Here is a 12295-nt window from a genome sequence, read left to right as displayed (position 1 = left end):
ATGTCGGGTTTGCAGGTCGATGGAGGATCTGGCTGCTGCTATAAACATCGGAAATTCCCAGCTATAGGGTGTTAAAATGAGCCCCAGGGGAAGAAAGCCAAGGGCAGAAATGGCTGAGAGCAGGGGAATCCCTCCTGTGCAGCCTGGTCAGTACTCAGAGACATGGCTGAGCATGGCTGACCACTCCTGACCACAGCTGACCACTCCTGACCACTCCTGACCACGGCTGAGGGCAGGACCCTCCCAGGTGCAGAGCCGTGCTGTTCCTTCCCCACACACCTTGGGCCCTGAGCAGATCCTTTCACCATCCTGCACTGCCACAAGCACTGACATCAGAGTATCCCAGCCTCAATCTGGAATACTTTAAAGGTCCGGTGTCTGCTAATAAATTACACCTTTGTTGAGGAATTCCCTGATCTTCTTCCCATCTATTGCTGCTGCAGGCTTCGAACTAGGGCTGCAGGCTGTTCAGTGAGCAGACCCTTGTGTATATCACTCATCATGAAATCCACGAATCTCCATAATTGGCACCATCCTTTCCCAGCTTTAATAACAAAGGTTCTGTGTGCTGGGGTGCTGGCACTGTGCTTTGATGGCGGAAGAGAGGTGGATATTTGAGCAGGATTGTTTATGGGAATAGGTGGTTACCTTCTGGTCTGATCTATTCCAAGTGTCTCTTAGTATCTGCGCACAGAAATAATCCTGAATACTTTTCAGCTGATGGTTTGTACGAAGTAAAGGTTGTTTTATAAAAATCATAATCTTCCTTGAGCATAAGAGATTTTTCATTCAGCAGCCAGCATCTGAAACCCCCATGCTGCTGCGCTGACAGCCCAATAAAGTTCATGACAGCAGTTCTCAGTAGCATCCTTCATTTCCTCTGTCAGCTGAATTCAGCAAGTCTCAAGCCAGGAATCACAGCACCTCTTTCAGTCCCACTCGCCAGGGGGGTCCTCAAGTAAAATCTTACATTGCCAAGAAATCCCTCATGCTGCAGATGTGTCCTTGCTGCTGCATCTCTGCAGTGGGCTGCAGTTCCCTTCTTTCCTGATGTCACCACAGGAGCTCTCAGCAGAGATGCTGGGCTGTGTGTGGGTGAACTTTCCAAAACAGGCCAAACAGTAGAGAACCTTGCCCTGTAATGAGGGACCTGGACAGAGAAATCTTCAAGTAGTTTTACTTTCCTCACACAGCTGAAAACCCCTTAAGTTAGAACAAATGAGATCAAAACCCAGATCCTTCCTCATTTGGGTCCACAGGGAGCCTTAGCTCCTGGAAACCTCCTGGAGTCAATTTGACCCTGTAATGGGAGCAAAAGAAAAGTTCCACTCCTTTAACCTGGCCCCCATCCTTGCCTACCTGGTTGAAAAAATGGACTCTGGGAAAAGCTGTTCTCGTGCCATTACCAGTTAGTTTTGATTAATGCCCTCTAATTCTTGTGCTCTGTGTCCGTCTCCTCTGTGCCACTGCTGTATTTGTTACTGTCTGTTGTACCCTTCCCTCAGCGCAGCTCTTCCAGGCCCCATCCAGTTATCTGGTTGGCAACATGGAATCCCAGGATGGTTGGTGTGGGAAGGGACCTCAGAGCTCATCCAGTTCCACCCCTGCCATGGCAGGGACACCTTCCACTGTCCCAGGCTGCTCCAAGCCCCGTCCAGTGGCCTGGAAAACTTCCAGGGATCCAGGGGCAGTCACAGCTTCCCTGGGCACCCTGTGCCAGGGCCTCAGCACCCACACAGGGAAGAATTTCTTCCCAACATCTGATCTAAATCTACCTTCTCTCAGTTGTTTTGGTTTTTTTTTTAATCTACCCTCTTTTCCCCTTGTCCTGTTACTACCTGTCTGAGTAAAATCAGAAGTTAGTTCTCATATCACGCTTATTTTTTCCTTCACATCTTCAGATGGAGTGACCAAATCTGTGCACTGCATCAAAGACAAAAATTTATTCTGGTTTATATCATGGTACAAGGATTTTCTGTGCCCATTTTCCCTCTTCTAACTATCCCTGTCCTTTCATTTGCTTTTTTTTCATAGCTACTAAACAACAAGACCTCTTTCCTGGGGATATATAAAAGCCTGATAGTGTGTATGCTCATGTAAGACTGGTTCTCCCCTCTGGTGCACTTGACATTCACAAAACCTGAATATGATAATTTATTTTTGAGGTCACTCAGCAGCACCTTCCAGTTAAAAGTGTGAAAACAGTAAATGAAGAATCTTTAGTAAAAATCCTCTTTCTTACAGTTTTTGTTATCAAAGGACACAATGCAGCTCTCTCTCTCTGACAGAATGGTTTAGTGACCATTCCCATCTTGTCCTTGCTCTGGTATAACTCTGGCTGAGACTTTCAGAAGGGACCACTGCTTTTCAGTGTCTTCCTTGCCTAGGAGGCAAGGATCAGCACATGCCTGTTTCCAGGGATGATCATGTAATAAATACGATTCACCAAATTCGATAAATCAAAATTTTGGAATTTTATTGAGAGACAGAATGACAGTCTCAGACAGCCACAATTAAAAGGACAGCGTCGAGCTTGGGATCGGCACTGGGTGAACGCGGCAACACACTTAGCCAGTATGTTACCCCCCAAGTTCACATTTCTGGCTTGGAGCAGTTTCTTTTTATACACTGGATCGCTAAGAGAAACTCGGGACTTCGAGGTTCCTCCTTCTGAGGCAGCCTCATTAGACATTCAAGTTCCAGTTCTGGGATTCTGAACAGGGTTGCTCGAGAGGACAATGCCTTTAATCGTCGGATCCAGGTGTGGTGTGAAGATGTTGATTTCAGGAGGAGATGGATGAGATATCAATCTGATGTAATCATCTGGTTCTCCGGGTTCCCATCTCCTTTTTCCGTTGTCTTTGTTCTCCCCTTAATGATTCCTGGCAGAGGCATCTTTGTGTCCCTTTTTCGGGTAATTCCGATCATAGTTTCTTCCTGTCCCCTCCTATGTCTTTGCTGGCAAAAGAAATTCCTGTACCCTTCTCTGGGCCACTTTCATCTGAGTTAACTCTTAGTATACTGGATTAGAAACAAAACTTATATTTATAGGGGTTGAGTTACATCTTTTAACACGAATTAACTTTAGGACATATATCACAATCACCAGTCATTCCAGCTGACGTCTGTGGGGCTCGGAGCTTCCCAGCAGCACAAAGCCCAGTCAGGTGCAGGATGAGCCTGTGAATCCCTGCCCTCACCTGTGCAAGGGAGTTACCAGAGCCTCTCTGAGAAGCTGTTGGGAACCTCGGTGTTGGCAGGGAGTGCCAGGCATGTGCAATTCATTATCACCAGGAACAATATTGCCTGGAACATCTGGGTCCCATTCATGAGCCTTTTAATTGGCAAGAGTGCCTTTTCTCTCGGAGGACCAAGCTTGGCAAAAGTGGATTGCCTTCTCCAGCACTTGAGGAAGGAGCAAATTGTGCTCCAATGTACCCTGAGAATGTCACTTCTGATCGAGCTTTATTCTTCACCAGACAAGTCTCATGCTGGTCCTTCATTAATGGAAACAATCCATGGAATTTGCACCATTTATGATTTAGATTTCTCTACTTATCCGTGGCCAAGTTGAGGAAAAGGACAATTTTGCCACAATAAAGATAGAAGCTCATCATGGCAATGGCTGGTCAGGGGTGAATTCGTATGATGTCAGATTTGAGCTTGGTTCAAATCATCTAATGCAAATAATTGATGGAAAATATTTGCATTTGTCCTTTTTGAGAAGAAAAAATGAAGTCATTAAAAATGAAAGCAATGGCAAATCCACCACTTCTCTTTGTAGTCTGTTCCAGTGGTTAATCATTCTTAGTGTTAAAAAAACCCCACTCATATTTCCCATTTGAATTTTCTTTGGCTTTGACTTCAGACATTTGTTCTTATTATTCTTTCCTCTGTTAAATCACAGAACCATTTTAGTACCCAGTTTCTAACCAGGAAGAATCCTATACATTACGCTGCACTCATCCCCTTGATCTTATTTAATAAGCTAAACTAATTGAGTTCTCTACATCTCCATCTTATTCCTTTTCCAGCCCTTGGATCATTTTTATTGCTCTGCTCTGCACCCATTTCAGGTCATCCACATCCAGTGACCAGTGTGGGTACCAGCACCACATTTGTCCTGCCACATCTGCTTCCACCAGTGTTCAATGCAGGTGTTGACACAATTTCCCTTTCCTTGCCCATATAGACAAGCATCTTCATTAAAGCAGTATTTAGGCCCTAGCTCAACCTGCTTCCCTTCTGTGTAAGACAAATGTGCCCTTGCAGGTGGCATTGCCAGAGTTGAAGCTGCTACCTCTGGACTGTCTCACAGACTGAAAAACTAAATGGAAAAGGAAGTCAAATGAAAACGGAACAAATTTGACTAAGGGTGCTGCATGAATGACGGGGGGGAAATCATATTTATTCCCAATTTCCAATAAGAAATTGTTGGCAAGGAGAGAAGATCCTCCTAGAATCTGTTGCTTGTTTCTTACAGTGGGTCAGAATGAATCTTGCAGGGTTTGTCTAAATTCTCACCACCTGAGGCACCAGCCAGGCTGCAGCCTCTCTCCCCAGGCTGCGTGGGATTCTGCAGCTACTGTCATTTATGCTGGTTTCAGGAAGCCACAGCAAGGGCTTAGCTGGCACCAGAGGAGCTCCTGTCCCATGGCAAGTGGGAGCCCTTGTGCTGCTGGAGGAGCTCCTGACCTGTCCCTCCGTGCCAGGGTTCAGTGTGACCACTGCTGCTGCTGTTTTCTGATGGAAGTGCAGGCTGAGAACAGCCTGCAGGCCAGCCCACAAACCAGCAGGGACTGTCCTCTTCCTGGGCACAGCTTCTTACACGGGGGATTGCCTAAAGCCACCCTCACTCCATGCCCTGCAAAGGAAGAGACCCAGATCCTAAAGCCCTGACCAAGGAGACTGCTGTGTTCTAGCTCCAACAGCAAAGGCTTAAAGACTTCCCGTGTTTTTGCATCGTAGGGGTTGTTTACAGCCCAGAATCAAATACCTTGAGCTGCTATCAGACCAGCTGAGCTGTAATTTACAGGGCAGAATATAACGTCGTGTGGGCTGAGCTCAAATTGACAAGCACTGGAGATGTTGCAATTCCACTTGTTAAAATTTGTTTACCGGGGGAGAAAAAAAAGGCAGGATGGAAGACAGGAACATCTTTTCAAGTGTTTACCTTCCCAGCTCTCTTGTTTCTATTATTGCCATGTGGTTGGGTAACTCTAGAGTTCAGCTTGGACAGCAAATTTTTTTATAACTCCCTTTTACGGTCGTTCATAATTTTCTCACCAACAAAGAACTTCCTTCGGATGATTTTCATTACTCTGCCTCCAAACAAAGCACTCTAGAGCCAAATATAAACGCAGCAGGTGATTGCTTTTCTCTGCTGTCTCCTTGCCTGACTGCAGTGATAACGGCAGGTCAGCGTGTCCGAGCTTGGGCAACGTGTCCAGTCACAGCGTCCTGACAAAGCTCCAGGGAGCACCCGCCTTCCCCGGCAGTCCTTGTCCCCACACTGTCCCCTCACAGCAGACAGGGGTGTGGGGTTCTTGTGAACCTCTCCATGTGTCCCCACAGGAACTCCAGACCCCAACCCTCTCTTTGCCAAATGCAGGATCCAGTGCCAAAGGAACTCAAAGTGGTCAAGCACCACCAACTGAAGAGAAGGCAGCATGACCAGAAGTTGTTAACATTTGATGGAGGAAACAATCTGGGCACAAACTCCTTTTCTTGTGACAAAGAGGAATTTCTCCCATAAGATTCTCATTCTCATCTCAGGCTCCTTTTCTCCTCTAAAAGTCACAATCCAAGTTTTCTTGCAGGCAACATCCTTTTCTTTTTTCCCTTTTGTTCAAAGGACCAACCATATTTTATCAGATATCTTTCCCTTCCTTTCCCTTCCACTTCCTCTGAAACGTTTGTGTGTTCTCATCCCCATGACAAACATCCGTCTCGGGCTGGTTTCTGTTTTGCAGGCCCCCTACCAAACCGCCCTAGAGCCTGGCTCTTCCTCCTCTCCCAGCTTCCTCCTGTTCTACCCTAGAATATTTGGCAGTGGGAGCTGCCTGTGCTCAGCCAAACAGCTCACACTTGAATCCAGGTGGAGTGAGATTTTTCAAGCTGAGACACATTTAGATCAAGCAGCAAATAATGAAAAAATCATTGATCCACCTGCCAGGATGGAGCCTCCCCCGGGCTCTTGGAAGGAGGCAGCAGCATTGGACAAGGGCTGGTGCATCCCTTGCTAGTGCTATCATGGACATGGGACAAAAGGACCCCCAAGGGGAGTGGTATGGCAACAATGCACCACGTGTGAACTTGGGAACATTAAAAGAGAATCTGAACTGATGGGGAAAGCTGTCCTGAGAGACCTGCCCCTCCTTGGTGGGCATTTATCACATGGACCATGGAAGTGCAAGCATGGGCACCACTAAGAGGGTTAAGTGCAGGCTGGTGGAAGTGCAGACTGGGCAGCAGTGGGTTGTCTTCTGGTTTTCAGCAGACTTTTCTCTCACAAGAGCTCTCTCCGTGGACTCGGAGGTGCCTTTGAGTGGGATTTCAGAGGGAGATGCACAATTAGCCACAAGCTCACAGCTGTAAAGGAAGCGACATGGAAGAAGCACTGAAATGTGACATACACAAGAGTCTCTGATAATCCAAGACAAGGAATCTAGGGATTAAGGCCTTGGGTTTGCCAAAAGACTGAGACAGGGGAGTGAGGAAACACAGAACCTAGAACTCCACAAACTCATCACCTACAGAGCTTCCAAGGCAAAATTACCCCGGGTGGCTTTGCAGGGGCCCCCAGCATATGGCTCCCCAGTGCCAACGTTAATGCTGGGAGCTCCCAGGCCTGTAAGCACTAGATGTTCATGGCATGTAGCAGCAAGATGAAGGGGAACAGGAAAAAAACCATTCCTACGGTGCAGAGAATGTGCATCAGCCCGTGGCATGGCCCCAGCATTTGAGCCAGGCACTCTGAAGCACTGAACTGAAGACAACTCTCATTGCAATCAAACTGGAGCTGATCCAGGAACTGGCAGTGGGTTTGGGGTATTTTTGGGGTTTTTTTTTCTTTTAATGCAAAGATAATAAACCGTGACTAACAGGATGATTTTGCACTCAAAGTCTTCTTGCTGCTACGAAGGCTCCAAGGAGTCCAAACACGATTGTGTTCTTAGATAGCACCCAGTGCCCAAGAACAGCTGGTGGGCTGAGGCCAGGGTACAGTGAGCTCTAGGGTGTTTCTTGAAGCTTCTTGCTTAAGCATGTTCATCCACAGCCACCTGGCAGCTGTGAAGGTGGAGATCTCAGGGAAACTCCTACGTTAGCCTGAATTCCTGAGAGGGATGGGAGCTCTGCAGCTCTCTGCAAGCACTACTGCACCCCACATGTGTCTCATGGGGTAAGAGGGGGAGCCCCTTGGTGCCCTTGGCATCCCAGCCCAGGCTGTGCTCAGCTCACAGGATGTTCTGGACCAGAGCTCAGAGCAAAGGAAGAGATCAGCTTGCACTCCCACTGACCATCTCTGTTTTGCCCACAGGCACCTGCACAACAACCGGATCCAAAGCCTGGGAGCCAACGGCTTTGATGGGCTGCACAGCCTGGAAACCCTGTGAGTGCCCTGTTTTATTCTGTCCTAAAGACATGGGGTGTGTTCATTCCCCAGCACAGCATGCAGGAAAGGGGCTCAGCCCCACACGTGTCGCTGGTCACCGTGCACTGAGGGCAGCAGCAGGGGAAGCGCCCAGGGCATGGTTCTTACTGGGGAGTGAGAGCCTGGGCTTTCCTCCAGTGGCCGTGCTGCTGCTTCAGGGGGAGCTGTGCATGTGGGCAGTGTGGATGGCGAGGGGCTCCTGGACACCATTCTAGTCCAGCTGCAACCCCGAGAGCTTGGATTCATTCCCTGCTCAGGGAGTGTGTCTCCTTCCTCAGCACGAGGGTGTGGCCCTAAAGCCTCCCCAACACCTGACCACCAAAGCGAGGGGCTGGCTTGAGTTTGGGGCCTGTAAAGTCCTCAGGGGTCTGTGGGGTATCTCTGAGATGATCTCATGTCTGCTGGCATCACCCACAGCCAGCTGACTGCACACCATGTTCTCAGCATGGCTGGGAAACAATCCATCAGAAGACTGCAGGGAGGATGGGAAGCAGGAATGAACTCACCTCCAGGACACAGCTTCAGGAAGGTAGATTGAGATCAGAGCAGGAAGAAATTCTTGGCTGTGACGGTGCTGAGGCCCTGGCACAGGGTCCCCAGGGAAGCTGTGGCTGCCCCATCCCTGAAATGTCCAAGGCCAGGTTGGACAGGGCTTGGAGCAACCAGGGAACAGTGGAAGGTGTCCCTGCACGGCAGGGGGTGGAACCAGATGGGCTCTGAGTTCCCTTCCAAGCCAAACCATTCTGTGATTCTGTGATTCGCAGCAGGGGGCTCACCCTGAGCTCTGGGAGTTTCATCCCACAGCCTGGCCCCACATTCCCTGTGCTGTGACAGCTGCATGAATGGCCTGTGCCTCGTGTGCTTTGCATTGGCTCAGGAGGAAGCATAAACAAGCAAACAAATAAATTGAGGCTCTGAAAGACTGTAAGAGGTGCTTGATGCCTTCAATTGTGCAGAAACATGTCCCTTCATACAAGCTCGGGGTCAGAGTCTGGCCCTTGCTTCCTGCCAAGAGAACCAGGGGGCCCAGGTCACGGCAGAAGGAGATGCTGCTTCCCAGCATTCAAGTGCCACTCAAGGGGACGGGGCCCCTCTGTGCCCAGCATGGTGCCAACAGCAGCTATCGGGCGAGAGTGGCAGCAGCAGGCAAACCCTTGGTCCCCAGACACACTCCTCAGGGCAGGACCATGACACACATTGTCTCTTCCTTGCAGACTGGCAGATCCTGGGACCACCCAGAAGGGCTCAGCTGGGGAGAGGTTGAACTGTGCCAGCGGTGGGAGGCTGGTGGGTAGTCTCCTCTGGTGACCCACGGGTCCCAGCTTGGCTTTCTCCCCAGTCATTTCTGGTGGTCACAGGCAAATATGTGAGGGCAGAGCTGTGGCACCCAGGCAGCACAAAGGCAGGGAGCTGCAGGAGGAAGCAGAGAAGTCGCTGATGGAAGAAAACCTTGTCTGGGCTACAGCTGCAGCAGACATGCAGCAACATCCCAGCCTGCATCCGGGCAACCCTTCTCTGCAGCCGGGGTGGCTGGAGATGCTGCTGCCCATCCCAACAGGATGGAGCTGCGGAGGAAAAGGAAAAGATGGCCCCTTGTTTGCTGTGGGAAAGACTAAAGCGTTTCATAGCCCTGGGAGATAATTCTGTTTCCACAGCCATTTGTGCTGAATGCTCATTTTCCCTCTCTCCCACTCTGCTCCTGCTCTCACACTTTCTTTGCCTCTTGCTGCTCATCCAAGGTGCCAGCCAGCAGCTGGGGAGCTCCGTGACCCCTGCTCTTGCTCCCAGTGCCTGCAAGGACAAGACTGTGCAGCAATGTGGGGGCTCTGGAGCACTGCAGCTCTGCAAGTCCTGTCCCTGCTGATGCTGATCAGGCAGCCCTGGGAGGATCCAGCCTCCAAGGATGGTCCTGTTGGAGCAGGGCTCTGCCTGTGCCCAGGCCCTGCAGGATGGACTGGTGTGAGGTCCCACAGCCCCACCCTGCACAGCTCCTGCAGCAAGGACACTGCTGTGGCAGAGAGCTCCAGACTCTCCACACCCTCCTCCACACCTGATTGCTCTGAAGAAGCGTCCTCCAGAGCCATGGGAGGCCTTCTACTCCTTTTGGCCTGAGCATCCAATTCTCACCCTCGTGCTAGCAAGCATTCTAAGCCAGTGATCCTTGAGGAACACGTGTTCCTCAGGTGGAGACACCCCTCATGTTAATCCTTAGCACCCACCCCAAATTCTGGGGCAAAAAACTCCCAAGCTTCTGGTTGCACCATCCCAGCCAAGCTGCTAGACCTGCATCTACCTACCACCTCTCAGCTCCTGTGCATGTGGAGACGATTACAGTCTCCACACTTACCCTTTAACTCAAATTATGATTACATTCTGTTGACAGCACTTAGCACATTTTTTTGGCTTGTGGAGGCCAAACCATGCTCTCAGTTACCCCGTGGGCGTTACCTCCTGGAAGGCAGCAGCATGGTAAAGGTTGGTGAAGACAGAAATTTCTCCAGGGTTCCTAAAATGAGTATTTGTGGCCAGATGCTGATTATAAACCAGGCACAATAGTTGGAGAACTGTAAAATTTGAGAGGAAAACATTGTTTCAGGTTTTTCAGAAGAGCCTGGGAAGTTTTAGGTGCAAAAACCTCTGTCTCCCTAAGGGAAATACTTCTTCTCGTATTCGGCTAGACAGGAAAACTTCTATTTTTATTAAATGCCAAAACCCTAAGAGAAGCAGCAGGCACTGCAGGTCTCAGCAATGTGTGAGCTACATAAGTACAACCACACTGCTCACCTGCCCCAAGTCCCAGCATTTCTGCGAAAACAGATCCCAGTGGAGCATCCTTGTTCTTGGAGAGGGCTTGGCCCTGATATTTCAGGAGGGCAGCAAATCTAGAGAGAGGTGAAGCCAGATGCATGACTTCACATTTCCCTTGCATTGACCCGCAGCTTCTATGAACAAGGCAGCTCTGCCAAGTGCACAGCAGGGGCAGCCCTGTGTTCTCCACGCTGATGGGGGACAGGCAGATGTGCAGCACCCACCAGGTCTCAACGAGTCAAACACCAGCGTGAAACTGGAGAAAGCAGCTCCAAGAAATTTTTTTCTGTCAGGGCAAGACCTGGCTGCTCCCCAGCCACCCCCCCGGCCCAGCCTCTCTTCCTGGGAAGGAAAGCTGGCATGTAGGCTGGAAGCAAGTCAGAGCAGCCTGGGCCAGATTCCCAAAGGGGTTTTGAAACAGCCCTGTAAACCAGTGAGATTCCCTCTCCAGTTCCCATCAGCCTGAGAGACGACACAGAACAACCCACCGGGGCTGTGGGAAGAAGCCCCAAGCTGAGCCATGAAACCTGGGATTAGGTGATCAGAGTGGGAGAAGTTTGGCATTTTTTAGCCCTTTCCCAAAGACATGGAGTAAATAAGAGTGCAGATATCCTGATGTGACACATCCTTCCTGTAGCCCCTTTGGGTAATGGCCTCGATCCTCTACACAAGGTGTAAGGTCAGGGGATGCCCATAGGAAATGCAGGGAGGAGCCAGCACCACCCTGCTGGACACGGAGTCCATAAACACCAAGGGGTATTTTACCCCCATCAGCCATTGGCGTGGCCAGAGGGGAAGGCCTGTGGCCAAGGTGAGTGTTTGGACCACAGCAAACGGCCTGGTACAAGGTGAGGGTATCCCAAGAGGGTGAGGACTGGGGAGGTGAAATGAAAAGGAGTCAAGGGAAGCAGCATCTTTTGCAAGAAGCAGGTGCAAGGCATGCCAAGAGCTGGGACTGCAGACTCTGCTCTTTGCATTGCTTCCCTGTTCCAGATTTGCCTTGTCAGTCCTGCACACAGTGTATCATCCTTTGGGATGTTTAACCCCCGCTGTAAAACATCTGGCAGCGTAACCTGCTTCTGCCATTTGGATGGAGAGATCTTGACTTCTACATTTCCTGATTATCTCAGACCTGATTTCTCAGTCTTTAACAAAGCAGCAAGAAGGGCAAGGGGTTTAGACACCTCCTAGTGAGAGATGTCCCTGCCCATGGCAGTGGCTTGAAATGAGATGATCTTTAAAGGTCCCTTCCAACACAAACCATCCCATGGTTCTGTGATGAGACTTGTTGTGTATTACAGGTCTGGTGAGTAGGAGTGCTTATGGAAAAGCTGATGGAAGGAGCACTTCAGCTGCAGCCAGGAGCATCCCTGCAGTGACAGAGACTCATTCTTGGGAGCACTCTGACCCTGTGCTCAGGGCTGGGAGCAGAGTGCTGGGGAGAGTGTGGCTGTGGTTTCAAAGGAACAGCAAGGGGAAATTGCCATCCAAACGCCTGCATGGAGCTAACACAGGGGCCAGGTTCCCCACTGCTGCATGAGGAAAGGATTTCTCATGAGTGTGACATCAATTTCCACAGGGAGGCTGGTCTCATGCCCAGGTTTCCTCCTTACCACCCTCACATGGAAAGCTGAGCAGTGTCCTAAGGTCCCTGAGCTTTGCTATCAGTTGAACACAATCTAAAAGCTGATCAACAATCGCCTCATATTTCATAGTGCTTGACTTCAGCCTCATTAGGTAGATTATGATAACACTGAATTTATCCCTCTGTGCCTCTGAAATACGAATATTTCATGGATCACAGCTGAAGGGAAGGAGTGAAGCCCCCCCCCA

General features: G+C 49.8%; 1 protein-coding gene across 1 annotated transcript in view; it reads left to right on the top strand.

The window, feature by feature from the left end:
- LGR6 (leucine rich repeat containing G protein-coupled receptor 6) overlaps positions 1–12295 on the top strand; it is a 150064-nt gene that overhangs the window by 101504 nt on the left and 36265 nt on the right. The window contains exon 6 of the mRNA XM_040085532.2: positions 7541–7612. Coding sequence (XP_039941466.1) covers positions 7541–7612 — 72 coding nt within the window. The remainder of the gene's footprint in view (positions 1–7540; positions 7613–12295) is intronic.

Source organism: Hirundo rustica, chromosome 24, assembly GCF_015227805.2.
Source record: "Hirundo rustica isolate bHirRus1 chromosome 24, bHirRus1.pri.v3, whole genome shotgun sequence".
NCBI lineage: Eukaryota > Metazoa > Chordata > Aves > Passeriformes > Hirundinidae > Hirundo > Hirundo rustica.
The sequence above is the reverse complement of the archived record's forward strand: the minus strand, read 5'-3'. Positions and strand labels throughout refer to the sequence as shown.